A 27,999-nucleotide genomic window follows, 5' to 3' on the forward strand; every position below is an offset into this window, starting at 1 on the left:
TGGGATTACAGGCATGAGCCACTGCGCCAGGCCTTTTTTTTTTTTTTTTTCTTGTTATAAGAGGACAGGATCTTGCTGTGTTCCTCAGGCTGGTGTGCAGTGGTGCAGTCATAGCTCACTGCAGCCTCCAACCCCTGGGCTGAAGCGATCCTTCTGCCTCATCGTCCTGAGTAGCTGGGATTACAGGCACATGCCACCATGCCCGGCTAGTTTTTTATTTTTTATAGAGACAGGGTTTTACTATGTTGCCCAGGCTGGTCTTGAACTCCCAGGCTCAAGCCATCATCCTGCTTTGGCCTCCCAAAGCACTGGGATTCCCATCACGAGCTGCCACGCCCAGCTGAGGTTATTTTCTAACTTCTGGAAAGTGCGAGGTCAGGAGGTAGATGGCACCGCCGTTGCTCACAGGGTGATGTAGCAGAATTCAGTGAGTTGGTGTTTTAGGTGAGTCGCTGTCATAGTGCAGGGTGGCTGAGAGGGGACAAGTCTGGAGGCAGGGCGGCTAGTGCAAAGCCTGATCTCAGACCTGGGGGCACCAGCCAAGGCCTGACCAGCTTCAAGGCAGTGGAGTGGAGGAGGAGGTTTGGTTTGAAACATTCAGAGGCAGGAGCCGTCAGGCTGAGGGTTGTGAGGGGGGATTGGGGGTAGACTGAGGCCTGCTGGAGCACAGCCAGTCATGACTCAGGAGCAGCCTAGGGCTTGGTGTGTGGAGCACAGCCAATCATGACTCAGGAGCAGCCTGGGGCTTGGTGTGTGTGAATTCATTGCATCCTTAAATCACTGAGGTAGGGGCTTTTGTGCCCATTTTCATTAGAGGAAACAGGCTTGGAGAATTAAAAAATTCTCTGCCAGCCCTTGGCAGAGCTGAGACACAGCCCCAGGCCTTCTTGCCTATGACAGTTTGGTGCTGCTGAGTCTGGGGGGAGGTTTGGAGGGACTGATGGCTGTGGAGTGGCCAGTGGAGCTGTTCTGGGGCAGTGGGATTTGGCTGTGGGCCTCAGAAGAGCAGTTTGCGGTGGAATGGGGTGCCCCTGACCCCTCATTGGAGCGTGTGCGCTAGAGACCGCGGGCGGGACTCTGGGAAGAGAAGCCTGAAGAGAAAATGAAGGAGCAGCCAGAGAGGTGGGGGCAGGAGGGAGAGGAGCTGGAGTGGGGCAGGGGAGACGGAATGAGCAAGACGCACTGGCCAGAAAGTCCCTGCCCACTGAAGTCACCATGCGGCACCGTGGGGAAGTCACAGTGTACCGTGTATGCGCGTGTGCGTGGGCGGCCGTGGTGGTGTTGGAGACAAGTTGCGGGTAAACAGACGGGGCCCCCACATGGTTCCTCACGGCCTAGCTCCTTCCAGCTCTGGGGCTGTTGCGAGCCTTCGTGGCCAGGCCTGACAGCGACCTCTGAGGCCATGACACAGATCTGAGTGCCCAGGATGTGGAGTTACCACCTGCCCCCTTCCTCTGCTTTTGAGGCTGAAGGTTCTATCCAGGCTGCGTCCCAAATTGTCCATCCTCTTCTCTGTCCCCGTGGCTCTCAGAGCAATCCCGTAGCAAAGCAGGTATTTTAACGTCCGTTTTACTTGTGGGGAAACAGATTCGGGAAGCTGGTTCAGGCCTAAGGAAATAGGAGAGCCTGCAGGCTGTGTAGCCTGCTGCCTCCCCCAGTTCAAGGCCCAGTGTTGGTGCCTGTTGGGGGAGCATTGTCTAGGGGAGCGGGGAATGAGAGGAGCCTGGCCAGCACCCCAGAGCCAGAGCTGGAGAGCAGTGTCCTGTCACCCTGGCGTGCTTGTGGGTTGAGGAATTATACCATGCCCGGCTGCAGAGACGAGTCTTCGTGCACAGGGTTTTGCAAGGAGGTTTATAACCAGGAGGTCATGCTTTGGAAGGACTGGGTGCTGGAGGCACTGCTTCCAGGTGATGGTGCCTCCAGGTGACAGCTCCCCTGGCTGTGGCATAGCCCAGCCCCTCCTTTATCGGGTGGGGGTAGGGACTGTGAGGCTGGGGCCAGGGTCTCCACCCCTCCTCTGGTCACAACAGTGGTCCATCCACAGCTCACACTGCTGCCCGGGGCAGGGGTGGGTGTCAGCAGCCTGCCCAGGACTGCTCAGCTGGTGAGGGCTGGCACTGGGCTCGAACCCAGGCTGGGAGGTCAGAGCACACAGAGGAGAGGCTTGGATCTCAGCCCTGGCCCTGGGTGCTAGAAGGAGGGGTGTCTGCAAATTGGAAGTGAGAGTCAGTGAGTGGGGGCTTCACTCTTCGGGGCTCTGACAGCGGGAATCCTCCCAGATGGGTGGAGAAAAAGGCTGTGGCCCTCTGAGTTATTCAGGTGATTCGGGGGCTGTCAGGAGTTTGGGGGGCTGTCCCTAGCCCTCCTCCTCTCCAGGCTTCTGGGTTGAAACTTGTGTGTTTGTGACTTGAATTCAGGGGAGTGGGTCCTGCCTTAAAAAGGACACGCATGTCGCTCATGTGGCCTCCTGGGGGCTGGTGGCGGCCCAGGGATGTCTTCATTCCTCAGCAAACACAGAGGGCTGCAGGCCTCCCAGGGACCAGGCACTGGAGATGCAGCTGCGGGCGGGACCTCGTGGAACTGGTGCTGAGGGAAGACAGTCCATAGAAACAGAGGAGAGTGCATAGCAGGAGTCGTCCAGCAGAGCGGGGCAGGAGGCTTGGAGGCACAGGCCCCGTCAGGCGGTGTTCAGGGAAGGCCTGCCCACCGAGGCAGTGCTGCCGGAGAACCCTGGGGAGGGAGACGTGTTCTGGTCTTTGGTCCTCCCAGAGGACGCGGGCAGTGCAGAGGCACCAGGTTCTCTTGAGGAAAACTGCATCTGTCCCTGTCCTCTCCCATCTCTCTGCCACCGCGCCCGCTTGTCCTTCTCTCCACCCAACATTCAGTTCCCACAGGAACCGCATTTGAGCCAGGAACAAGCTTGGGACGTTGAGGGCATTACGCTCCCGGGCTTGAACCTCCATCCTCTGATGCACGCTTTGGTGTCTCCTGCTGAGCGGCCACTGCAACTCACCCTGCCCGCCTTGGCTGTGCTGCCCAGGCTGGTGGCTGGCCTCCGCTTCTGTCCGCACAGCCAGGCACATGTGCCGGGTTGAGAAACTTTGTTCTTCTAGTGGGGGCGCCGTGGCTGGCCTGGCCGCCCCTCACCCCTGAGTCACACCGTCTGTTCCTGGGTGGGGAGTGGGGTCCAGGAGGGCTGGGATCTCTACCAACTCCCCCGGCACCCGGCTGTGCCCAGCCTCTAAGCCAGGTTCTGCAGACCCCAGAAGCCACCTTAAGGCTAAGAAGCTCCGGGCTTCCCCTTTCCCTGGAGAGGAGGTGCTTTTGACCTGACTGACGAATGACAGGGAGGACCGGGGAGCTGGCACTGTGGAGAGCAGGGTAGGCCGAGGGTGTGGCAGAAATGGGTTCGTCCAGCAGGAGGACACGCTATGTCCCAGGAAGTGCTGGGTCATCAGGGAGCACAAAGGAAGCAGTGTCAGAGGAGGGTCTCCCCAGGACAAGTGCGGGGCTCCCTGCAGGTATTGGGCAGCGGTGAGCCCTGGAGAGAGTGGCCGGTCCGTCTCAGCATAGCTGCTGACCGCAGGCCCACCCTTGCCCGACGGCATCAGAGCCACAGCCTGGGGCTTTGCTGCAGCCCAGCCCTCACAGGATGAGGATGCTGCGGTGTGGGAGCAGGCCCAGGGGCCACGTTCCTGCCCGTCCACCCCAGTGCTGTCGCTGAAGGCCGTGGCACGCAGATCAGCCAGGAGGGGCGTGGAGCACACAGCGAGCGCCGGGTGGAGGCTGGAGGCCTGGTAACCCCAAGCCAGGAAGGCCTGGGGCCTCCTGGGGAAGCTGAGCCCTTGGAGCCAGCCCCCCCCAGGAGACCCCATGCCCTGGGCGGCTTTCTGGAGTGTTGTCCTCCGCCCTCTGCTCTCCTGAAGTCACGGGCTCCGTCCAGTCCCCATCTGCACACTGAGGGCATGGGCTTGTCTGTGGACCCTGGGGCCAAGGCTACCATGAGCCAGGCTGCCCCACCCTCTGGTTCCTGGCCTGGGTAGTCCTGGCAGCCCCTAGAGGCTGCATTCCCCAGGGAGACCTGTGGGTCCCTGTGGCCATTGACGGTGTCACGTCCTTGGCCTGAGCAGAGTTTGTTGGCGTCACATGCCGAATGAATCTTCTAATGTCTCCCTCTCTGCGTGTCTGATCTCACACCCGTGCAGGCATGACGAGTGTTCTGATGTCAGCCATTGGACTCCCCGTGTGTCTTAGCCGCGCACCCCAGCCCGCCAGCCCTCCCGCCTCCCGTCTGGCCTCTAAAAGTCACAGCTCAGTTAAGAGATTGAGGAAAATGTCCGTGAAAGGTAGTTCCTGTTCCCAAAAGCTCTCTGGCCTTTGCTAAGCCTCCTTCCAGCCTCGCTGCCTCTGACTGTCCTGCACAGACGCTCTTCCTTCTCTCTGCGCCCAGTCTCCTGTGGGAAGGGGCTCAGTGGCCCTTCTCCCTGCCCTCACTCGGCAGCAGAGGCGGCCCCTGGAAGCTGACTTTCCGCCGCATTCCCAGAGTTCAGCTCCTCTCCTCTAGTCACAGCTGGCCTGAGGGGGCTTGTTCTTGAGGACTTTGTGATTTTTATAAGCAACAAGTTGTGGGTGATAGGCGGTGCCCGGCTCAGGATGCGGGGACAACCGTCCCTTCTGCCAGGGCCAGCATGTGTCTCGGGAAAGGCTCCCAGACAGTGGTCCAGGTCTACTGCCCAGGTCTGCTGCCCTGGCCCCCAGCCCTGTGTGGCCGCCACGTGGGCTGCCTGAGAGGGGTCCCTTGGTGACCTCTGCCCTGCTCGTTGCATGGCCAGGGAAGGAGGGGCTTTAGGACCACAGCAGGTTGAGGGAGTTACAGCAAGACCTGCTCGGAGCAGCCTGTGATGATCAAGTTCTGAACCTTTCCCAAGCGGGTGCTGGCCCTGCTTCCACCCCCGGGCTGCGGAAGTGTGGACTGCGGCCAGTCCAGACTCTCTCGAGTGGGCGTGGTGGCGGGCAGGGAGGGTGGTCATGGTCCTGCTGGCACTCAGTGGCTGTGTCATCTCAGCAGGTCCTCCCGGAGCCTCCGCTTAGCAGAGGGGCTGGGCAAGGACTAGGAAGTACTCGAAGCACCTGGTATGCGGCAAGGGTGGCTTCCGATTGTGTCCGACCTCCAGCCCACAGGCGAGGAGGTGTGCTCAGGGTGGGGTGGGCCTTGAGCTCCTGCCCTCAGCCCAGGGCTCTGCACGCCCTGCCCTTCCCCTGCCCTGGGGGAGGAGCCGGACTCATTGGCAGGCCGGGCTGGCAACCTTCTGTGGCACTTGGGTTTACCTGGGAAGGACAGGTTCTTGGCGGGTCACCTGGCTGGCCCCTTTTGAGACATGTGGCTAATGGAAAGCTCCCTTCCATTCTGAAAAGCTGCAAGGGCTGGGGTGGGTGGGCGGGGGTGGGATGCTGTGCCTGGCCTCACCCCAGGCTCACCCGGAGATGGCTCTGGAATTGGCAGGCTTTTCTAAAGGAAAAGGCCCCCCTCGGCTTGAGTAGGGCGTTCCAGCCACACGGAGGGCCACCCTGAGCCGGGGAACCATCATTCTGGTCTGGCGTTCTCGCCACAGTGACTGGAGTGTGGGTTCGGGCAGTCTGTATGGGTGTGTGGAGGGGTGGGATGTGTGGAGGTATGGGGGGTGTTTGAGGTGTGGGGTGTGTAGAAGTTTGGGGTTGTGTGGGGTGTGTGGAGGTGTGAGGTGTGTGGAAGTGTGGGTGGGGCGTGGAGGTGTGTGGGGTGTGTGGAGGTATGTGGAGGTGTGGGGTGTGTGGAGGTGTGGGGTGTGTGGAAGTGTGTGGAGGTGTGGGGTGTGTGGAGGTGTGTGGAGGTGTGGGGTGTGTGGAAGTGTGTGGAGGTATGGGGTATATGGAAGTGTGTGGAGGTGTGTGGAGGTGTGGGGTGTGTGGAAGTGTGTGGAGGTGTGTGGAGGTGTGGGGTGTGTGGAGGTGTGTGGAGGTGTGGGGTGTGTGGAGGTATGTGGAGGTGTGGGGTGTGTGGAGGTGTGTGGAGGTGTGGGGTGTGTGGAAGTGTGTGGAGGTGTGGGGTGTGTGGAGGTGTGTGGAGGTGTGGGGTGTGTGGAAGTGTGTGGAGGTATGGGGTATATGGAAGTGTGTGGAGGTGTGTGGAGGTGTGGGGTGTGTGGAAGTGTGTGGAGGTGTGTGGAGGTGTGGGGTGTGTGGAGGTGTGTGGAGGTGTGTGGGGTGTGTGGAGGTATGTGGAGGTGTGGGGTGTGTGGAGGTGTGGGGTGTGTGGAGGTGTGTGGAGGTGTGGGGTGTGTGGAAGTGTGTGGAGGTGTGGGGTGTGTGGAAGTGTGTGGAGGTGTGGGGTGTGTGGAGGTGTGTGGAAGTGTGTGGAGGTGTGGGGTGTGTGGAGGTGTGGGGTGTGTGGAGGTGTGGGGTGTGTGGAGGTGTGTGGAGGTGTGGGGTGTGTGGGAGGTGTGGGAGGTGTGGGAGGTGTGGGGTGTGTGGAGGTGTGTGGAGGTGTGTGGAGGTGTGTGGTGTGTGGAGGTGTGTGGAGGTGTGGGCTGTGTGGAAGTGTGGGCTATGTGGAGGGGTGGGGTGTGTGGAGGTATGTGGGGTGCTTGAGGTGTAGGGTGTGTGAAGTGTGTGGAGGTGTGGGGTGTATGGAGAGGTGTGTGGAGGTGTGTGTGTGAGGTGTGTGGTGGTGTGTGGGGTGTGAGGTGTGTGGAGATGGGTGTGTGGAGGTGTGCGGTGTGTGACGTGTGTGGAGGTGGGTGTATGGAGGGGTGTGTGGAGGTGTGGGGTGTATGGAGGGGTGTGTGGAGGTGTGGCATGTGTGGAGGTGTGGGATGTGTGGAGGTATGTGGGGTGTGGGGATATGTGGAGGGGTGTGGGGATATGTGGAGGTGTGGGGGGGGTGTGGAAGTTTGTGGGGTGTGTGGAGGTGTGGGATGTGTGGAGGTGTGTGTGTGGAGGTGTGGGGTGTGTGGCGGTGTGGGTTATGTGGGGGTGTGGGGGGTGTGGGTGGAGTTGTGGGGTGTGTGTGTGGGATGTGTAGAGGTATGGGTTATGTGGGGGTATGGGGGATATGTGTGGAGTTGTGGGGTGTGTGGAGGTGTGGGTTGTGGGGGGGGGTGTGGGTGGAGTTGTGGGGTGTGTGTGTGGGGAGTGGGGGATGTGAGTGGAGGTGTGGGGTATGTGGACGGGGATTGGGTGTGGGTGAAGTTGTGGGGTGTGGAGGTGTGGGTTATGTGGAAGTGTGGGGGGTGTGGGTGGAGTTGGGAGGGGTGTGTGGAGGTGTGGGTTATGTGGGGGTGTGGGTGGAGTTGGGTGTGTGTGTGTGGGGAGTGTGGGTGTGGATTGGGGTGTGTGGGTGTGTGTAGGTGTGGGGTCTGTAGGAGTGGAGGATGTGAGTGGAGGTGTGGGGTGTGTGGACGAGGGTTGGGGGGTGTGGGTGAAGTTGTGGGGTGTGGAGGTGTGGGTTATGTGGGGGTGTGGTGGAGTTGTGGGGTATGTGTGTGGGGGGAGTGTGGGTGTGGATTGGGGTGTGTGGGGTGTGTGTGTGTAGGTGTGGGGTCTGTAGGAGTGGGGGGTGTGAGTGGAGGTGTGGGGCGTGTGGATGGGGGTTAGGGGGTATGGGTGAAGTTGTGGGGTGTATGGGTGTGGATTGGGGTGTGGGTGTGTGTAGGTGTGGGGTCTGTAGGAGTGGGGGGTGTGAGTGGAGGTGTGGGGTCTATGGACGGGGGTTAGGGGGTGGGGTGAAGTTGTGGGGTGTATGGGTGTGGATTGGGGTGTGTGGGTGTGTGTAGGTGTGGGGTCTGTAGGAGTGGGGGGTGTGAGTGGAGGTGTGGGGTGTATGGACGGGGGTTGGGGGGTGTGGGTGAAGTTGTGGGGTGTGGAGGTGTGGGTTATGTGGGGGTGTGGGTGGAGTTGTGGGGTATGTGTGTGGTGAGTGTGGGTGTGGATTGGGGTGTGTGGGTGTGTGTGTAGGTGTGGGGTCTGTAGGAGTAGGGGGTGTGAGTGGAGGTGTGGGGTGTATGGACGGGGGTTGGGGGGTGTGGGTGAAGTTGTGGGGTGTGGGTGTGGGTGGGTTATGTGGGGGTGTGGGTGGAGTTGGGTATGTGTGTGGGGAGTGTGGGTGTGGATTGGGGTGTGTGGGTGTGTGTGTAGGTGTGGGGTCTGTAGGAGTAGGGGGTGTGAGTGGAGGTGTGGGGCGTGTGGACGGGTGTTGGTGGGTATGGTCTTGCCAGCAGCTTCCCTCTAGGGCACAGCAGCGAATGCCATCACAGCAATTCCAGCTTAGTTACATATTCGTCTTTCCCGTTTGAGATCAGGGAACCGAGGCTCAGAGGTGACATGATTCGGTCACAGCAAGAGAACCAGAATCAAACCGTGCTGACTCCAGCCTCCACCCCACCAGGGCACCTCCCTGCCAAACTGTCCCCTCCCTGGCCCTTTTTGTTGTAGGGGGAGTTCGGCAGGTGCAGCTGTGAGCCCTCAGGCTTAGAATTCTCTGCAGCCCCTGATGATGGCCATGAGCTCGGGTTCAAACCAGAGCCCCTCTGGTCCTGGAGTCTGGAACCACCAGCAGCCCCACCATGACCTTGGGGTGGAGCCCCTCACAGGAGCGCCTCCACGGGCGGCACTGGGCTCCCCGTTCCTCTTTCACCCCCGCACGGGCTTGGCTGCTGGCCTCTGTGGTTCTGCTACCCCCGCTACCTAGAGAACACCCCGGGCCCAGCCGATCCTCACCAGCTTGGGGAGCTTCCTGTCTGTGGGAGGGACTTTACTGGATGCGGGGTTTGGTGTTTATGGAGATGCAGCCCTTCTCCCTCCTGCTTCGTGCACGTGTGCACAGACGGGAGTGAGGCCGTCAGGGTGGGCTCCTGCCAAGACTCGGCCCCTCCCCAGAGTGGCTGGACTTAGGAGCTAATCGGCACGTGACAGACCCTCCCAGTCAGTGGCAGGCGTTTCCCGGAACAGTATCGGTGCAGCAGTCGGCGTGTGTGCAGCTGCCCGTACGTGCTGGGCCCCAGACTCCCTTCTCCCCGCGATGTTCATGCCAGGGTAATGCGAGTTGAATCAAATCGTGCTGCCGCAACGCCCCCTGGAGTAGTTTGTGCCGAAGCTGCCGTCTGACTTCCGCGCAGCCTCAGTAGCGCCTGTGTCGATTTCCTCACTGAATGTGCGTGGGGTTGCGGCTCCCAGGAGACTGTGCTGCTGTTTCTGCTCTTCTGCATCCTCTAGGGCTCCTGCGGCTGAGCCAGGTCCCTGGACGGTGGGACTGGGTAAGGCTTTGCCCGGCGGAGCTCGGGGCTCTGTACCTGGCGCTGAGCTCTCCCGTCCTGCACACTGGCCTCCCTGTCTGGGACCCTCTCGCATTTCCTCCTGGCAGCTTGGACCTTTCCTTTGCCTTCGTCGCCCTCTGGCCTCCTCTCCAGCCTGTGTTCCTCAGGATGCTGCTTATGTACTTCTCTCTTCTAGGAGGGACCCCGAAGCCAGAGCCACAGCCAGAGCAGGTCATAAAAAACTACACGGAAGAGCTGCAAGTGCCCCCAGATGAGGTTTGTGTCTTGGGAGCTGGGCTGCCTTTGTTTCTGTTTGCAGACAACTCCAGATAGAAAGGACATCTGCCCCTTCTCGCTTGAAGGGTGCTTCCCAGGTGCCTCTGAGTGCCAGGACCTTGCTCCAGCCCCTTTGGTTTCATCTCCCAGCCTCCTGAGACCCATATCGTTATGATCTGAGCTTTGCACTTAAGGAGCTGTGGTCCTGAGCAAAGTCCCTCCTCTCCCGGCCCTGGCCTCTCTGTAGCCTGATGGCCGTCCTGGGAGCAGGAATCCCGGAGACAAGGGATGGGCCAGCCTGCCCCACTCTCCGCCGTGCGGATGCTGGTGTAGAAGTGAGGTGGCCTCGTCCAGGTGGCTGCCCTGCCCCTCCAGCTGTTGGGAGAGCTGGTTAAGGTTCCTATAATTTTTTTATTCTTAAAGACAGGGGCACGCACTGTCGCCCAGGCTCAGTGCAGTGGTGTGATCACAGCTCACTGCAGCCCTGTCCTCCTGGCCTCCTGTAATGAATGGGACCAGACAGACTCCTGTTGCTCTTCCATAGAACCTGAACCTCTGCTGAGCCACGTTTTGGGGGCTGCGGCACCCCTTTCCCCCGATTTTAGTGGGGAACCCTGGAGATACTGTTGGGGGGGTAGGGTGAATGGCTAGGAGTACCAGTACCCAGGCACTCTTCAGATACTGGGGGGCGGGTGAATGGCCAGGAGTACCAGTACCCAGAGACCTTCAGATACTGGGGAACCGGTGAAAGGCCAGGAGCCCCAGTACCCAGGGACTCTTCACTTACGTCTCTCTCCAGTCAGTTGAGTCCACGAAAAAAATCTGGTAAGTAAAGCTTTGGACAGGAGCCTCAAAGTCCTCCTCATGCATCCCACCCCTTCAACAAGCCCTTGCCGCATTCCCTCCTGCCCAGTGCTTAGCTCTGTCTCCGCTCTGGTGCCCATCTGGTATGACTGGGCCGTTTCACCCCAGGCTCCTCCTCTCCAAGCTGCCGTCTGCACAGCCAGCACGTAGCTCAGATCATGGGAGCACTCCCTGCCTGGAACCCCCAGCAGGATCCCCAACTTGCACACAGCCCCAGCCCCTGAGTGTGGCAGCCAGAACCCCGAGGGCCCGCCTCTCCCTGATCCTGTCTCATCTCCTGCTCCCCGCTCCCCCCCTGCCAGCTTTAGTGCCCATGTGCTGGCTCCTCGTTCAAAACATCCTCCTCCCTCTTCCCAGGTGCCCGCTCCGTGCTTGTCCATCTGGCAATTCCTGTCTCCCTTGTACGACCCCACTCCGAGGGCCTCCCCCAGGATCCTGCCCTGTCCATCCTCCCCATTTGGTGGCTCCTGCTGTCATGTCAGGCCTGTGCTGCTGTTAAGCTCTTTAAGGGCACAGGTCCCGGTGACTCACCTGTGTTTCCAGCCTGTGGAATGGACGATTTTTTTTTTTCCTGAGATGGAGTCTCACTCTGTCGCCCAGGCTGGAGTGCAGTGGCACAGTCTCAGCTCTGCAACCTCTGCCTCCTGAGTTCAAGCAATTTTCTTGCCTCAGCCTCCTGAGTAGCTGGGATTATAGGCGCCCACCAACACGCCTGGCTAATTTTTGTATTCTTAGTAGACATGGAGTTTTCCCATGTTGGCCAGGCTGGCCTCACATTCCTGACCTCAGGTGATCGGCCTCCCAGAGTGCTGGAATTACAGGGCTGAGCCACTGAGCCTGGTCTTGGAATTGACTTTGACCACACTTCCAGCATTTCAGCACATGAAAGCCTCTTTTTCCAAGACTGGCCCTCGTCAGCCCAGCCCACTGTTGGCGAGCATGACCTGTGTTTGGTCTCCTCCAGGACTGCATCATCTGCATGGAGAAGCTGTCCGCAGCATCTGGGTACAGCGACGTGACTGACAGCAAGGCCATCGGGCCCCTGGCTGTGGGCCGCCTCACCAAGTGCAGTCACGCCTTCCACCTGCTGTGCCTGCTGGCCATGTACTGCAATGGCAACAAGGTGCCCCCACTGGCCCGGGGTGGAGGCGGGTGGCCTGCCCCCACAGTCCTGAGCTGTCCACACCTGCAGAGGCGGGAGGGTTCTGGGGGTGGCTGCGGGGACGGGCCTCTGCAAAAGATGGTGCCAGGCGTGGGGCCAGCTTGAAGACCTTTCTAAAGGCCTGGCTGGCTCTCCCAGGCCTGCCCTACTCTCCTAGGCCTGCCCCACGCTTTAGAAAGGGGGACCAATGGGGCTGGTTCCCTCCACCCCTCCAAGCCTCAGGGCACCGCCTCCCCCTCGGCCACTTGTCAGCGCTGCACACGCTGTCTCCCTTCTTCCTTACAGCGACCCTGTGCTGTCAGCACAGTGCCCATGAGGGAGGGGCGCAGAGCAGGGTCGCCCTACTGGGAGGTGGGAGCCAGGCCACGAGGCAGGGCTGACCCTGGGTCCCACGGCAGCCTACACGTGAAGAGCCACGCCCAAGCCGACCCCCGGCTGCTGTCCCTGCAGCGGCCTTCAGGCAGGATGGGCAGAGTTTGGAGGCTTAGAGAACCAAGTCATGTGGCGCGTCAGAGCCTGGCTTGGCCTTCCCTAGTGTCTGCCGTCCTGGGCAGCCAGGGCCCAGCTCCGCAGATCAGGCGCTGCAAGGCTGTCTGTCAGACTTCAAATGCGCTTCGCCCGTGGAGACTTCTGCTCAGGATCCGAGTTTTCCCACTCACCACCTGTCTCCTGATAGCATGCTCCTTTAACGAAAACGGCATAATGAGTTGCTGGTGCAAAACAAAGCTTTCCAGGGAAGCTGTTGGAAGCCAGTTTCCGGGCGGGAGGCTGCCAGCAACTCCCTGGGATGGCGGCCGGCCCGTTCCCGGGGCCCTTTACCATCTGACGGTGGAGGTGACGGTCTTGGGTGCTCTCAGACAGCCAGCTCAGTGGGTCGCGTCTGCCTCTCTCAGGATGGAAGTCTGCAGTGTCCTTCCTGCAAAACCATCTATGGAGAGAAGACGGGGACCCAGCCCCAGGGAAAGATGGAGGTATTACGGTTCCAGATGTCGCTCCCCGGCCACGAGGACTGTGGGACCATCCTCATAGTTTACAACATTCCCCATGGCATCCAGGTGAGGGGCCTTCCTGGAGTCCCCACTCCCGGCTAGTCCTCTTCCCCCCCCCACCCACGTCCCAGCAGTCTGCCCCTGGATCAAGGCTGAGGATGCCCATGTGGCCAAGCTCAGGCCCCCAGGTCCCCTAAGGCCAGGGCCATGGAGGGCCAGGAATGGGGAGGCAGTGCCAGGACTTGGGGCAAGCTCTTAGGGCTGTGGCAGCAGAGAGCTGGCCCTCCACTCTTTCCCGAACCAGGGAAGCCTTCCTGGAGGAGGAGCCATCTTAGCTAGACTTGTTCTGGACAGAAGGGCAGGCAGTTCAGTGGGAGGAACCCTGCGGAGGGGCTGGAGAAGTGGGGCCACAGCAGGGTGTGCATCGCGGAACCTTGGGTTGGGAGTGGCGGGGCCAGGTATGTGGGTGTCAGGAGCCCAGGCACAAGGCCCCAGAATCCCTGAGGAGAACCAGACGGGCCCTGGCCCTTTCAGTCTCCCGTCTTGGGCAGAGGGTGGATGGCAGGGTCTGGGGCAGGGTGGGAAGATAACGGGGCAGCGGGTACCAGTCAAGGGCTACCTGTGGTGGATGGAGTGGTCTTTTTGTCTTATTGAACCGTGAGCCTTTCCCCTGGTTTCCCTCCACTTCTCCGCAGCTCACAGGGAAATTAGGAACATTTGGGGTTGGCATCTCGGAACCGGGGAGAGGCTGGAGCAGTGCAGGGGCCTGTCCCTGTGCAGGCTCTTGGAGCACCCTATCCTGGTGTCTGTTCCTCCTGCAGGGCCCTGAGCACCCCAATCCCGGAAAGCCGTTCACTGCCAGAGGGTTTCCCCGCCAGTGCTACCTTCCAGACAATGCCCAGGGCCGCAAGGTAAGTGCCACTACGCGCCCCGGGGGTGAACAGGGCCCTGACCACGCAGCGGGAGGCCAGACGCCACACTGGGCTCTACTACTGCAGTGGAGGACAGAGGCTGAGGCCGGGCTGGGTGTCTGCTGCTCTTTTCTGGGGACCTGCTGTAGGTACAGGGAGGGCAGCCTGGACCTCACCGAGCCTCGAGGGAGGAGGAGAGGCCATCGCCTTCCAGCACCCTGCTGGGTGGGGTCAGGAGCTCCTGAGAATCAGAGTGTGACAGGGAGGGACTGGGGGCTGTGTTAGACCAGGTGACCAAGGAAGGCTGGAGCAGTCGTGTCTGCCCTGAGACCTGAATAGGGACTTTGCGACTGCAGAGAAGGCTGGGGATGAGCCTTCCAGGCAGGCAGGACAGCTGTCGAGGAGGGTGGGAGCCCGTGGTGAGGGCGTGAAGGCAGGGCCATCCCCCAGGCCAGCCCCAGGGGTAGAGCTGGTTCTGAGCGCCCAGGGAAGCCACGGAGGTGGAGCTGCTGATGGAGCTTTGGAAAAGCTCCTCTGGCCGTGTGAGAATGGGCTCGAGGTGGCGGAGCTGGAGGTGAGGAGAGGAGAGGGCAGGGAGAGGGCAGGGAGGCCTGGATTCCACCAGGGAGGGTGGATGGGCAGGCGCTCGTCCAGCACCGGCTCTGGAAGCAGGGAGGACTTGAGCATGGTGCCTGGGCATCAGGACCAAACGATGGCAGTGCCCGGCACCGAGGCAGGGTGGGCTGGAGCCCAGGCTTCTGTGGGATCCTAATGTACTGTCCAGTGGGCAGTTTTGGGGTCCCTGCAGATGGGGTGAGTGCCAGGGAGTGGATGAGGTCACCCGGGAGGGGCTGGGATGGGAAGAACATGGTGCCAGCCTGTGCCTGCTCACTGAGCCCCTCTCACTCCCCGTTCCCTCCTTCCTCTTCCCCCTCCTCCTCCCCGGGCAGGTCCTAGAGCTCCTGAAGGTGGCCTGGAAGAGGCGGCTCATCTTTACAGTGGGCACGTCCAGCACCACGGGTGAGACGGACACTGTGGTGTGGAACGAGATCCACCACAAGACAGAGATGGACCGCAACGTTACGGGCCATGGCTACCCCGACCCCAACTACCTGCAGAACGTGCTGGCTGAGCTGGCTGCCCAGGGGGTGACCGAGGACTGTCTGGAGCAGCAGTGACCTTGTGCCCCAGCACAGCCGCCTCTGGTGGCCACCCCGCTGCCTCATGGCTGGCTGGGTGGCCAGGCAGGAAGTGCCCAGCCCGAGAGGCTGGGAGGTTTGTTGAGGGTGTGGGGTGTGCCCCACCTGAAGCCGGGGCTCCCCCTGCCTGCCCTCCTTCCTCCCCTCCAGGAATTGGGCAGCCCTGGGCAGTTGTACTCATGGGGGCTTAAGATGCAGCTACCTCAGTGCGCAGGGCCCGTCTGTCCTCTGGGGGCTGCTTCGGGCCTGCGGTGCTCGGGGCCTGGCGTGGGGCAACTAGAGACTTCCCCAGCCTGGACGGGCGTGGGTTCTGGGTCAGCTTTTACCTCAATTTTGTTTGCAATAAATGCTCTATAGCCAAAGTCAGCAGGTCCTGGGTGTGTGCATGCGTACATGTGTGTGCACGTGTGTGTGTGTGTGTGCATGCGTGCCCCCCCACACTTCCTGCATCAGAGCAGGAGGAGGTCCCATGTGCTCATCGGCTCCCATTTAATTACTGAAGAACAGGCCACAGCGAGGCATGGAAAAGCCCATGGTACTGGACTATGCCGCCTCCACATGCCCCACACTGATCACCCTGCTGTGCCAGGGGCTGTCACCCCAGAGCACCAGCTGTCACCTTTGTGGCCCTGGGGTTGTGGTTCACAAAATGCCATTCACTTAGGATTGGAGCTGCTGTCTGTTTTACTGATGTGGACGCAGGTTCAAAGGTGCAATGACTTGAACCAGGGATGGTGACGCATGCCTGTTATCCCAGCTGCTCAGGAGGTCAAGACAGGAGGCTCACTTTAGTCCAGAAGTTTGAGACCAGCCTGAGCAAAATTGCAAGACCTCATCTCTAAAAAAAGGTTAGGCCAGGTGCCGTGGCTCATGCTTCTAATCCTAGCAGTTTGGGAGGCCGAGACAGGTGGATCACCTGAGGTCAGGAATTTGAGACCCGCCTGGCCAACATGGCAAAACACTGTCTCTACTAAAAATACAAAAATTAGGCGTGGTGGCGTGCTCCTGTAATCCCAGCTACTCAGGAGGCTGAGGCAGGAGAATCGTTTGAACCCAGCAGGTGGAGGTTGCAGTGAGCCAAGATCATGCCACTGCACTCCAGCCTGAGCCACAGAGCGAGACTCCGCCTCAAAAAAAAAATAAGCCGGGCATGCTGGCACCTGCCTGTAGTCCCAGCTGTCGGAAGGCTGAGTTGGGAGGATCGCTTGAGCCCAGGAGTTCAAGGCTGCATTGAGCTTTGATTGCACCACTGCACTGCAGCCAGGGCAACAGCAAGATCCCATCTGTAAAATAACAATAATAAAAAGACACAGATTGAATGCTTGGCTAGGTAGGTGGAATCCAGGCCAGGGTTGATCTGACACCATTGTAAAAGTTCTAATTGTTGACCCTCTTGGAATTTGGATCAGATATCCCCAGTCAAGATCGTGCTACCTGTCCGGGAGGAGGAGTTTGGGCCTGGGACCAGAGAGGGACGGCAGGGCCACCTCGTTCCTGGCTGTGGGAAGCAGAGGCACTTTGGCCTTGGCGAGCCCCTTTCTCTGTTAAAAAAATCTATTTTACAACATGTTGGTATAAAGATGAATATATTAATGTATACTAGAGGATTTTCTCTCACCTAAAGGTTCATTTTTCTCCCTTCTGATTTTAACAAATTAAAAATGTATGTGGGCTCGGCCGGGCGAGGTGGCTCACGCCTGTAAACCCAGCACTTTGGGAGGCTGAGGCGGGTGGATCACGAGGTCAGGAGATCGAGACTATCCTGGCTAACACGGTGAAACCCCATCTCTACTAAAAGATACAAAAAATTAGCCGGGCGTGGTGGCAGGCGCCTGTAGTCCCAGCTACTCGGGAGGCTGAGGCAGGAGAATGGTGTGAACCCGGGAGGCGGAGCTTGCAGTGACCTGAGATCCGGCCACTGCACTCCAGCCTGGGTGACAGAGCGAGACTTCGTCTCAAAAAAAAAAAAGAATGTATGTGGGCTCTTATAAACAGTGTGGGCCCAGGGCACTATGCCTAATGGTAACGTGGTCCAGGGAAAAAAGGGTACTGAGGCCTCCCTAGAAGACCCCAGCGTAGCTGGACCCCAAACTTGTTTGGTTCCACATTTGATTGGTTGATTGTTCTTGAGACAGAACCTCGCTCTGTCGCTCAGGCTGGAGCGCAGTGGCGCGATCGCAGCTCATTGCAATCTCCACCTTCCGGGTTCAAGCAATTCTCCTGCCTCAGCCTCCTGAGTAGCTGAGACTACAGACACCCACCACCACGCCCAGCTAATTTTTGTATTTTTCGTAGAAACAGGGTTTCACCGTGTTGGCCAGGCTGGTCTTGAACTCCTAACCTCAGGTGATCCTCCCGCCTCGGCCTACCAAAGTGCTGGGATTACAGGCATGAACCACTGTGCCTGGCCTGGTTCCACATTTGAGACTCTGTACTCACACTGCCTATGAGTGCAGGAGTTGGGGTGGGTGCCTGAGCCTTGGATGCTTCTCCTTGAAAGGATTCTGAGGATGAGGATGGGAGAAAATATTTTCAAATCGCATTCCTGATAAGGATCTAGTATCCAGAATATATGAAGAACCCTTAGAACTCAGCAATAGGTTGGGTGCAGTGGTCTATGCCTGTAGTCCCAGCACTTTGTGAGGCCAAGGTGGGCGGATCACCTGAGGTCAGGGGTTCGAGACCATCCTGGCCAACATGGTGAAACCCTGTCTCTACTAAAAATACAAAAATTAGCTGGGCGTGTTGGTGGGCACCTATACTTCCAGCTGCTTGGAGGCTGAGGCAGGAGAATTGCTTGAACCCAGAAGGCAGAGGTTGCAGTGAGCCGAGATTATGCCTCTGCACTCCAGCCTGGACCCTGTCTCAAAAACAAACAAAAAATGAGAAAACCTCAACAAAAAGACAACCCAATTTAAAAATGGGCAAAGAACTAGAATAGATGTTCCTCTGAAGAAGATAAAGGGCCAGGTTGGGCACAGTGAATCACGCCTGTAATCCTAGCACTTTGGGAGGCCGAGGTGGGTGGATCGCTTGAGGTCAGGAGTTCAAGACCAGCCTGGACAACATGATGAAACTGTGTCTCTACCAAAAATATAAAAAATTAGCTGGGTGTGGTGATAGCACCTGTAATCCCAGCTACTCGGGAGGCTGAAGCGGGAGAACTGCTTGAACCCGAGAGGCGGAGGTTGCAGTGAGCCGAGATCATGCCACACCGTACTCCAGCCTGGCAACAGAAAAAGACACCGTCTCAAAAATAAAATATAAAAACCATGAGATGCCACACTATACCCATTATGATGGCTATACTGAAACAAAAATAAAGCAATGTTGGAGAGGATGTCAAGAAATGAGACCCTCATCCACTGCTACTGGGAATGTAAGATGCAGCCACTTCGGCAAATGGAACCTCTGAAAGGAGCATTAGTGTGTGACCGCAGTTCCGCTCCTAGGTACGTACTCAAGAGCATTGAAAATGTCCCCACAGAAGCCTGCACACAGATGCTCATGGCAGCATTATTTACAATAGCCCCAAAGAGGAAAAAACCAAATTATGCATCCACTGATGAATCAAAGTGCGACACGTTCACAGGATGGAATATTACTCAACTGTGAAAAGGAATGAAGCAATCACAGTCAAGGAGGAACCTTGAAAAAGTTGAAGAAGCCAGACACAGGCCGGGCGCAGTGGTTCATACCTGTAATCCCAGCACTTTGGGAGGCCGAGGCGGGCAGATCGCGAGGTCAGATCAAGACCATCCTGGCTAACACAGTGAAACCTCGTCTGTACTAAAAATACAAAAAAAAATAGTCGGACGTGGTGGTGGGCACCTGTAGTCCCAGCTATTCGGGAGGCTGAGGCAGAAGAATTGCTTGAACCTGGGAGGTGGAGCTTGCAGTGAGCAAAGATTGCGCCATTGCACTCCAGCCCGGGCAACAGGGTGAGACTCTGTCGGGAGTTCGAGACCAGCCTGACCAACATGGAGAAACCCTATCTCTACTAAAAATACAAAATTAGCCAGATGTGGCGGCACATGCCTATAATCACAGCTACTCAGGAGGCTGAGGCAGGAGAATCGCTTGAACCCAGGAGGCGGAGGTTGCAGTGAGCCAAGACCGGGCCATTGTACTCCAGCCAGCCTGGGCAACAAGAGTGAAAACTCCGTCTCAAAAAAAAAAACTTGGCGGGGGTGCCAGGCACGGTGGCACACGCCTGTAATCCCAGCACTTTGGGAGGCTGAGGCAGGCGGATCACTTGAGATCAGGAGTTTGAGAGCAGCCAAGCCAACATGGTGAAACCCTGTCTCTACTAAAATACAAAAGTTAGCTGGGCCTGGTGGCATGTGCCTGTATTCCAGCTACTCGAGAGGCTGAGGCAGGAGAATCGCTTGAACCCGGGAGGCAGAGGTTGCAGTGAGCCCAGATCACACCACTGCACTCCAGCCTGGGCGACAGAGGAGACTCCATCTTAAAAAAAAAATTAAATAAAATTTTAAAAAATAATAAATAAATTAGCCAGGGCGTGGTGTTGCGTGCCTGTGGTTCCAGCTACTGGGGAGACTGAGGTTGGAGGATTACTTGAACCTGGGAGTTTGAGGCTCCAGTTAGCTGTGCTCTCACCACTGCCCTCCCTGGGTGACATATATCTATTTAAGCCACTGAGCTGTGAAGGTATGTGGTTATATATGTGAAAAATACACACATGGCGCCAAGTCCCGGGAGTAGTGTAAGTGGCGGGTTTGTCAACTGTCAAGGGCTCTGCAGCCCTTTCCCTGCATCCAAGTTCTTCTTCCTTTGGATGGGGAATCAAGGATGTGACCTGGGAGGATGTGGCCTCGTCGGGGGCAGGGTCAGAGCACTGTGATGGGGCTGGGGCTGGGCAGGTTGAGGGTGCCTGCTACTCCCCACTTCTGACTCTGGGTGGGGACAGACGGCCAGAGGGAGGCTCCTGGCACCTGGGGCGCAGGAATCTCAAGCATGTGGTCCTGAGCCCAAGTTTCCAAAAGCCAGACCCTCCTCCCCAGGGCCAAGAGACTGGGAGGGGCCCCAATCCAGGCTCCAGGAAGGCCTGGCTGGCATCCGGGGGTCCAGTGGTCCCTCTCCCTCGGCCCTGGCAGTGGGGCTGGGCACTGGCCTGCCTCCCTCCAGAACCGCCCCCAGCTCCTCCCTGCTGGGGGCTGGACTGGGAGGAAGGGGGTGGGGTGCGCTTACATTTGCAGGTCTTTCCAGCCCCTGGGGCAGCCTGATTAACCAGCTTCTCCAGGGCCAAGCTGCTGGGGGTGGGGTGCAGCCCAAGGCAGCCAGACCAGCCCCTGAGCCTCCTGGGTGCTGGCAGCTGTCATGGGTCTCCCCCGGGGGCAGCCTCTCCTAGGGCTGCACATGCTCCTCATGGCACTGAACTGTCTCCGGCCCAGCCTGAGCCTGGGTGAGTGGGGGTCCTGGATGGACACGTCCAGCCAGACCCAAGGGGCTGGGGGCCCTGCGGGAGTGATTGGACCCTGGGCGCCCACCCGCCTCCGACTGGGAGAGGCAGCCCCAGGGACCCCCAAGCCCGTCTCCGTGGCTCACCTTCTGTCCCCCGTGGCCACAGAGCTGGTGCCCTACACGCCGCAGATAACAGCCTGGGACCTGGAAGGGAAGGTCACAGCCACCACCTTCTCCCTGGAGCAGCCGCGCTGTGTCTTCGACGGGCATGCCAGCGCCAGCGACACCGTCTGGCTCGTGGTGGCCTTCAGCAATGGTGCGGGGACAGCTGTGGGGCCTGGGTGACGGTGACGGCCGAGGAGAGTGGTGGGCCCTAGGAGCTCCTCACCAGCAAGCGCCTTCAATGACTGAGCCCTTGTGGGGCCTTTGGGAGATAGGTGTGGATGAATGGGGCTTTATCCAAAGGGGTGATATGTGTATTGAAAAATACACACATAGTGAGCACCAAATCCCGGGAGTTGTTTAAGTGGCGGGTTTGTCAACAGCTCTGCAGCCCTTTCTCTGAATCCAAGTAGTTCTTCCTTTGGACGGAAAACCGAGGCTGCGACCTGGCAGGATGTGGCTTCGTGGGGGGCAGGGCCGGTGCACTGCGATGGGGCTGGGGCTGGGAAGGTTGGGACCGCCTGCTGCTCCCCACTCCTGGCTCTGGATGAGGACAGAAGGCCAGAGGGAAGCTCTCCTTCAGGGGTAACAAAGTCAACTGTGGGTCTGGACTATCTCTGGGGGTCCTGAGGGAGGAGGTGGCATGGAGGGTGAGGGCTGGAGAGTGGGTGAACACAGAACCCTGGCTTATAAGCACAAAGCTGGTCTCTCCCCTCCTACCCCCATCTGTTCTCTCATATTGCAGCCTCCAGGAGCTTCCAGAACCCAGAGACACTGGCTGACATCCCGGCCTCCCCACAGCTGCTGACCGATGGCCACTACATGACCCTGCCCCTGTCTCTGGACCGGCTGCCCTGTGACGACCCCATGGTGGGCAGCGGAGGTGCCCCCGTGCTGCGGGTGGGCCATGACCACGGTTGCCATCAGCGGCCCTTCTGCAACGCGCCCCTCCCTGGCCCTGGACCCTATCGGTGGGTGGTACCCCCACCACCGGAGCCCTGGGACTGGGGCTGTGCTTGGGGAGGAGGTGTTGCTGGGACCAAGGATGCTCTCTCTACCATATTCCCAGGGGTCCTCTGGCCCCTGTCCTCCCCTTTGCAAGCCCGAGCTCCTTCCACTGTAGAGTCAGCAACAGTGCTCACCTCAGCTGGGGCCGGGCAAGGCCCAGGAGGAGCGGGTGGGCACCACGGGGAGGCGGGATCTTAGTCAAGGTGGGAGGGGGCAGCTTCCCCAAAGTCTAGGCCCCTGGCCCCCACCACGGGCAGATCTGGCAGGAAACTCGGGGGCCGAGTTCAGACCCAGTCTTGTGGATATGAGGCAGGGAGCAAGAGAGGTGGCTCCCACCCGCTCTTACAGATGAGGAAACTGAGGTACAGGAGGTCAAGTGGCCTGCCAAGGTCGGTGTAGAGCCGGGATGGGGAAGCAGGCTGTGTGTCCAGGTCAGGACTGTCCGGGCACAGGACGAGGTGGGGTGGCCTCAGGAAGACCAGGCCCGGGGGGAGCCGGGAAGGCAGGGCGTGGAGAAGCTGGAACAGCACCCCGCTCTACCCAGCCCCCCTCTGCCATCTCACCCACTCTCCAGGTCCACCCTCTGCCCTCCCCACCGCCACACCCTGGCTCAGCTTCCAGCTCCACGCCCCGCCCTGTCCCCCGCAGCCACTCTTTTCAGTGCCAACCTGCCAGGTCCTTCCCCACTGCCCAGACCTTCCAGAGCTCCCAGCCCTGCAAAGACACAAACCGAGCCCCTCTGCGGGGCTCCTAGTGCCCTCGGTCCTTGGGCTGCTGGTGACTGAGCCCCCCGCCCTCAGGCTACTGCTGCCCCTCTGGGAGGCCTGGGACCCCTGCCCATGTGCCTTGCTAAGCCACCTTCACCTGCACTTTTGACTCATGGCATTTAGGAACTGGGGCCCCTAAACCATCCCCGGCCCAGGTCTGGTGTCTGGAGAGCAACTGCTCAGGGGGATGGGGGATGGTGACACAGGCCAAGTGGCTGGAGACATCTCAGGGGATTCTCAGAGCAGGGCCAGGCCACCGGCTGCTGCTCTTGACTGGCACCCCCACTCCACATCCATGGGAGGGGCCCAGAGGAGCTGCTGGGGGACCTGGCCCTGCCTGGGGTGGTCCCAGCCTCTGAGTCTCTCCCCTCCTCCCCCACCACCTCCCGTCCCCAGCGTGAAGTTCCTCCTGATGGACGCCAGGGGCTCACCCAGGGTCGAGACCAAGTGGTCAGACCCCATCACTCTCCACCAAGGTAGCGCTGGGCAGGAGGGGCGCCCTGGCTTATGTTTGCCCCCAGTGGACTCACCCATCTCTCTGGGCCACCTCGTCACCCTCTGCTGAGCTGGGTGCACCCCTGCTCCCACAGGGCTGGGGGCCTGGAGGCCACGTCCAAGTCAGGCCCAACCCCCAACAGATCCTCATGCTGGGGGCGTGGGGCACTGAACCAGCCCCGTTGGCAGGGGCACCATCTCGGCCCATCAGCAAGCGTTTGCCAACTCTTGGGCTCCAGCCACACTGTGGGCAGAGACAGCCTCCCCACTGCTATAGGGAGTCAGGCTGTGTCAGCCCCTGCTGGGAGGGAGGAAGAGGGTGTGGAGGGGGTCAGAGTCAGGTCGGGGCTGGCTGGGGAGGCAGTCAGCTTGAGTTCTGAGCAGACCCCAAGGGGCGAGTGTGAATGTACCAGGCCCAGGAAGTTTCTAGTGCCGCGGCCCGGGTGTCAGGGTGGGGGTCTCCTGGGAGATGGCTTCAGAGGTCAGGGGGTGTGGGGTGGAAGTCTTGTCATCTGAAGGCCTTGACTGCTGGGCTCTAGGGAGCAGGGCGGTGGATGAACACGTGGGTGGGAGCAACCTAGAAGGTAGGAGCAGGGCGGAGGCCGTGGTCCAGGCTGGCAGAGCACAGAGGAATTGGGACAGGGGGTTGGGCTCAGGGGGGTGCCTCGGGATATGAGAAAGCCAGGCCTTGAGGCTAGGTGAGCATGGGTGGGGAGGGAGAAAGGGAGGAGGTGACAGCCAGCCCTGGGGTCGAGGGGCAGCCTCTCTGAGCAGCTGGTGTGTGTGCAGGGAAGACCCCCGGATCCATCGATACCTGGCCAGGGCGGCGAAGTGGCAGCATGATCATCATTACCTCCATCCTCTCTTCTCTGACCGGCCTCCTGCTCTTGGCCTTCTTGGCAGCCTCTACCGCACGCTTGTGAGTGGGGACACCCCCTCGGGCCCCTCTCTCACCCAGAACCCCTTCCATTGAACTGGTCCCAGTGTCTGGAAGCCCTCCAGGCATGCCATGGGGTTTACTTTATTTTTGGTAGAGACAGGAACTTGCTATGTTGCCCAAGCCGGTCTGGAACTGCTGGGCTCAAACGATCCTCCTGTCTCGGCTTCCCAAAATGTTGGGATTACAGGCGTGAGCCACCTTGCTCAGCCCGATGCTATGGTTTCGAGCTGGGCAGCGCCCCTCCCAGGGCCTGTGCAGGGAATTCCCACCCTGAGTATCTCGCACCTTGGGGGTCAGTGATGGGGGCCAGCAGCCCCTCTGGGGACAGGTTCAGGAGGGCCTGCCTCACTCAGGGCCTGTCTTTCAGTGTGTCCTCAGCCAAGGCCCTTCTCCTCCCGGGCCTCACCTGCTCTCTGTGGATCCTCTGGTGGTTTAGTAAGCTGATGCCAGGGTAGTCAGGGTGGCCACCTGGAGAGGTGGTCCTCCAATTGGTTCTAGAAAGGAGGAAGGAGGGATCAGAGACTGCGGGTGAGGCCGGGTGCAGCGGCTCATGCCTGTAATCCCAGCACTTTGGGAGGCCAAGGTAGAAGGATCACGGGAGGCCAAAAGTTCAAGACCAGCCTGGGCAACATGGTGAAACCCCGTCTCTACTAAAAATACAAAAATTAGCCGGGTGTGGTGGCGCCAGCCTGTCATCCCAGCAACTTGGGAGGCTAAGGCAGGGGAATCGCTTGAACTCGGGAGACGGAGCTTGCAGTGAGCCGAGACTGCACCACTGCACTCCAGCCTGGGTGACAGAGCCAGACTCCATCTCAAAAAAAGAAGAAAAAAAAAAAGAGAGAGAGAGAGACTGCAGGTGAGGGAGCAGGGAGAGAGAACAGGCCCTGACCCAGCACCCGCCCCACACGGCAGGGACATACATCTGTTCCTCCTCCTCTCCCCGCCCAGCTCCAGCCTGTGGTGGCCGGAGGAGGCCCCGGAGCAGCTGCGGATCGGCTCCTTCATGGGGAAGCGCTACATGACCCACCACATCCCGCCCAGCGAGGCTGCCACACTGCCAGTGGGCTGCGAGCCTGGCCAGGACCCTCTCCCCAGCCTCAGCCCCTAGCCTGGCCTCTGTGCATGGGGCTGGGGGAGGTGGGGCGCAGGGAGCGAGTGCATGGTGCTCTGTCCCAGCTCCTGCACCCACAGGCCCCCTCAGGGCTGCTTGCCTTTCCCCGCCGGCCAGCACACCCCCTACCCTGCCTGAAATCCCAGCACCAGCCCCCCTGCCTCTGCCTTTCCGGTTTCTCTCCCTCTCCAAACATCTGTAAGTTGCACTCAGGAGGGTTTGGGGAGGGTCATGGGCAGACTGGACACCCAGTCCCCACCTCCATCCCCGTCTCTGTCTCACCTGACCTCCTTCGAGGAAGGCTGGAGGCTGTGTGGACAGGCCCCCCTGACCGCAAGCTTCCAGACCCCAGGAGGAGGCCTGCAGGGGACCGTGCTTTGCCTGGTGCAGGAAGCTGGGCTCATCCCGGGGCCTATGCGACCTGAGCCGCCCTCTGTCCCCTGTCCCACCCATCAGTGGCTGGGCAGGGTAAGGATTCAGAGGCGTCCCTACTGCCCCTGGGCACAGCACCTTTCTGAGAGTGGGACTCTCCATGGTCATCTGACTGCCAATTCTGGCCACCACCTCCAACCCTCTTGCGCATAAGGATGGCTCTCGCCCTTATCCACCCTCTCAAGCATTTATTAAGCACCTGCTGTATGCCACATACAGTGTTAGACTTCGGGCTTCAGGCATAGCTGGTCCTGACCTTGGGGAGCTGCCTTCTCTAGACCTGAGACGACCACGTGTCCAGATGTGACCTGTTGCTGTCGGGGGTCTGTCACGCCCTTAGACTGCCATCCCAGGAGGCTCTCCGGGACCCAGGAGCCTCCATCACCTGGAAGGACCCTCTGTGCAGAAGAACCCCAAGTGTCCATCTGCGTACAAGGCCGGTGGTTCCCGTCGTCGCCACTCGGGAGCGCCAGGGAGCCGCAGCCAGGCCGCCTCACGGACAATGCGCATGCGCACTCCTATTCGCTGCCCCTCCTATCTCCAAGGCGGTAGCAGATGCCGCGTGGCGGGGTCGGTGGAGGTCAGTACTCTAGGCCTGCTTCCGCCAAGCCAGAGGATGAGCAGTCACGCCTGAGAGCCCGCTGCGTGCCATACAGTCCGCCCAGCCGCCGCGATTTTCTAAATGGAGAAACTGAGGCTCAGTGACTTGCCCGCTGCACTCTGTCCACGGCCGCTGCGCACGCCCCCTTGGGCCGCGCTCCCGGGCCCTCTAATGTGACCACGGCTCCCGGCCTGCAGGCCCTGCCCACAGAGGGCGCTCGGTGGTGACCCTTGGGCTGCAGCCCTCTTTGGAGGTGAATAAATGCGGTCTGGAGCCCACCCTGGCCTGAATGGTGCCCCTGCCGGGACAGGAAATTTATACTGGGAGCCCAGGGCCCTGCTCAGCTTCTGCCCCATGGGATTACCCCGAGCCTGTCCCTTGATTGCTGTCCTGCCTTGTACTTTGAGGTGCCCCCATCTTCTAATAACCCAGGAAAATCCACACATGCGTTTCAGGGCCAGATATGTGGTCTTGGTCGTGCTCCCTCCCAAGCAAGCTCTTGAGCCCCTCATCTCTGAGAGCCCCACCTCCATGCTGCCTGCACCCCCACCAGCCACCAGAGCCCCTCCAGGTATAGACAGAAACAGATTCAGTCAAATGCCTCGGTGTCCCAGGTGAAGTCTGGCCAGGGGAGCCAGCCCCTTTAGGTTACACTACTGTGATAGGCTGGGTGCCATGACTCATACCTAGAATCCTAGCACTTTGGGAGGCTGAGGCAGGATTACTTGAGCCCAGGAGTTCCAGGCCAGCTGGGGCAACATAGTGAGACTCCATCTCTACTAAAAATTAAAAAAAGATTAGCCAGGGGTGGTGGCATGTACCTCTAGCCCCAACTACTTGGGAGGCTGAGGCAGGAGGATCACCTGAGCCCAGGAGTTTAAGGCTGCAGTGAGCTGTGATCGCACCACTGCACTCTGGCCTGGACAATAGAGTGAGACCCTGTCTTGAACGAACAGGCTGGGCGCAGTGGCTCACACCTATAATCCCAGCACTTTGGGAGGCTGAGGCAGGCAGATCACTTGAGGTCAGGAGTTAAAGACCAGCCTGGCCAATGTGGCAAAACCCTGTCTCTACCAAAAACGCAAAAATTAGCAGGGCATGGTGGCGGGGGGCCTGTAATCCTAGCTACTCGGAAGGCTGAAGCAGGAGAATCACTTGAACCTGGGAGGTGGAGGTTGCAGTGAGCTGAGATCTTGCCACTGCCCTCCAGTTTGGGCGACAGAGTGAGCCTCCATCTCAAAAGCAAAACAAAACAAAACACACAAACAAACAAAAACCCACTACGGTGGACCCCAGGTCCCTCTGCCTGGAACTGAGAGACAGTTAACAGACGGGCTTGGTGGCTCACGCCTGTAATCCCAACTTTGGGAGGCCAGGTCAGGCAGATCACTTGAGGTCAGGGGTTTGAGACCAGCCTGGCCAACATGGTGAAACCCTGTCTCTATTAAAAATACAAAAATTTGCCCAGTGTGGTGGTGGGTGCCTGTAATCCCAGCTACTTGAGAGGCTGAGGCAGGAGAATCACCTGAACCTGGGAAACAGAGGTTGCAGTGAGCTGAGATCGTGCCACTGCACTCCAGCTTGGACGACAGAGCGAGACTCCATCTCAAAAAAAAAAAAAAAAAGAGTTAAAAGACCACCTCCCTATCAGTGACCCCCAGCGGAGACTGTCTCACGCTGTCCTATCCAGACTCAAGACAGCTGGCTAGGGGCCCAGCCTGAAGGGGCATGAGAGGGAGAAGGAGGGGGCCATTGATGTTTACTGTGTGACAAGAAAATGATGAATGAGTCCTCCCAGGGTCCAAGGACCAGCTAAGAGCAGGATTGCCACAGACTCTTTTTTTTTTTTGAGGTGGAGTCTCACTCTGTCGCCCAGGCTGGAGTACTATGGTGCAATCTCTGCTCACCGCAACCTCCACCTCCTGGGTTCAAGTCTGGCCTCCTGAGTCGCTGGGATCACAGGTGCCTGCCACCACGCCCAGCTAATTTTTGTATTTTCAGTAGAGATGGGGTTTCGCCATGTTGGCCACAGGCTTTTGAATGTTCTGGGGCCCTTCTGTGTTTGTTCTTACTGTCAGAATCTGTGCTGATGCCAGGTGCAGCGCCAGGGACAACCCGTGCGAGCCTGCAGGTACCCCTCCCTTCTGCACAGCCTCTCTGGGCCTCCTGAGGAGCTGCCGTCACCCTCAGGAGCCGCCTGGAACTTGACTTTGGAAACACCCCCCAAACAGATCTTGGAACCTGGGGTGTAAAGACTGAATTATAGCCCAGGAGCCTAGGGGATGCTACTGGCCCCCACTGAGAGCCAAGGGGCTTCCTATGGGTTCGTTTTTTCTTTTCTTTTTTCTTTTTTTTTTTTTTGAGATGG

General features: G+C 59.3%; 4 protein-coding genes across 8 annotated transcripts in view; 3 read left to right on the forward strand and 1 right to left on the reverse strand.

Moving 5' to 3' along the window:
• Window positions 1–15,053, forward strand: part of DTX2 (deltex E3 ubiquitin ligase 2) — a 47,272-nt gene extending 32,219 nt beyond the window's left edge. For 4 of the 5 annotated variants that reach the window (XM_050783711.1, XM_050783713.1, XM_050783710.1 and 1 more), the window contains 6 exons: window positions 4,206–4,346; window positions 9,487–9,566; window positions 11,395–11,553; window positions 12,486–12,647; window positions 13,403–13,492; window positions 14,443–15,053. In XM_050783711.1, the coding sequence (XP_050639668.1) occupies window positions 4,206–4,346; window positions 9,487–9,566; window positions 11,395–11,553; window positions 12,486–12,647; window positions 13,403–13,492; window positions 14,443–14,670 (860 nt within the window). In that variant the 3' untranslated portion in view covers window positions 14,671–15,053. The remainder of the gene's footprint in view (window positions 1–4,205; window positions 4,347–9,486; window positions 9,567–11,394; window positions 11,554–12,485; window positions 12,648–13,402; window positions 13,493–14,442) is intronic. The other variant, XM_050783715.1, reaches the window with a different exon arrangement.
• Window positions 1–27,999, reverse strand: part of TMEM120A (transmembrane protein 120A) — a 436,474-nt gene that overhangs the window by 404,520 nt on the left and 3,955 nt on the right. The gene's annotated exons all lie outside the window — the stretch shown is intronic.
• Window positions 19,189–27,986, forward strand: UPK3B (uroplakin 3B). The gene is made up of 6 exons (XM_050783790.1): window positions 19,189–20,116; window positions 20,282–20,431; window positions 21,023–21,248; window positions 22,449–22,528; window positions 23,337–23,466; window positions 24,436–27,986. The coding sequence occupies exons 1-6, from the start codon at window positions 20,032–20,034 to the stop codon at window positions 24,593–24,595; spliced, it is 831 nt and encodes a 276-aa protein (XP_050639747.1). The 5' UTR covers window positions 19,189–20,031; the 3' UTR covers window positions 24,596–27,986.
• POLR2J (RNA polymerase II subunit J) overlaps window positions 23,775–27,999 on the forward strand; it is a 99,688-nt gene continuing 95,463 nt past the window's right edge. Inside the window, exon 1 of the mRNA XM_050783794.1 lies at window positions 23,775–23,793. Coding sequence (XP_050639751.1) covers window positions 23,787–23,793 — 7 coding nt within the window. The 5' untranslated portion in view covers window positions 23,775–23,786. The remainder of the gene's footprint in view (window positions 23,794–27,999) is intronic.

This window comes from Macaca thibetana, chromosome 3 (assembly GCF_024542745.1).
Source record: "Macaca thibetana thibetana isolate TM-01 chromosome 3, ASM2454274v1, whole genome shotgun sequence".
Classification (NCBI taxonomy): domain Eukaryota; kingdom Metazoa; phylum Chordata; class Mammalia; order Primates; family Cercopithecidae; genus Macaca; species Macaca thibetana.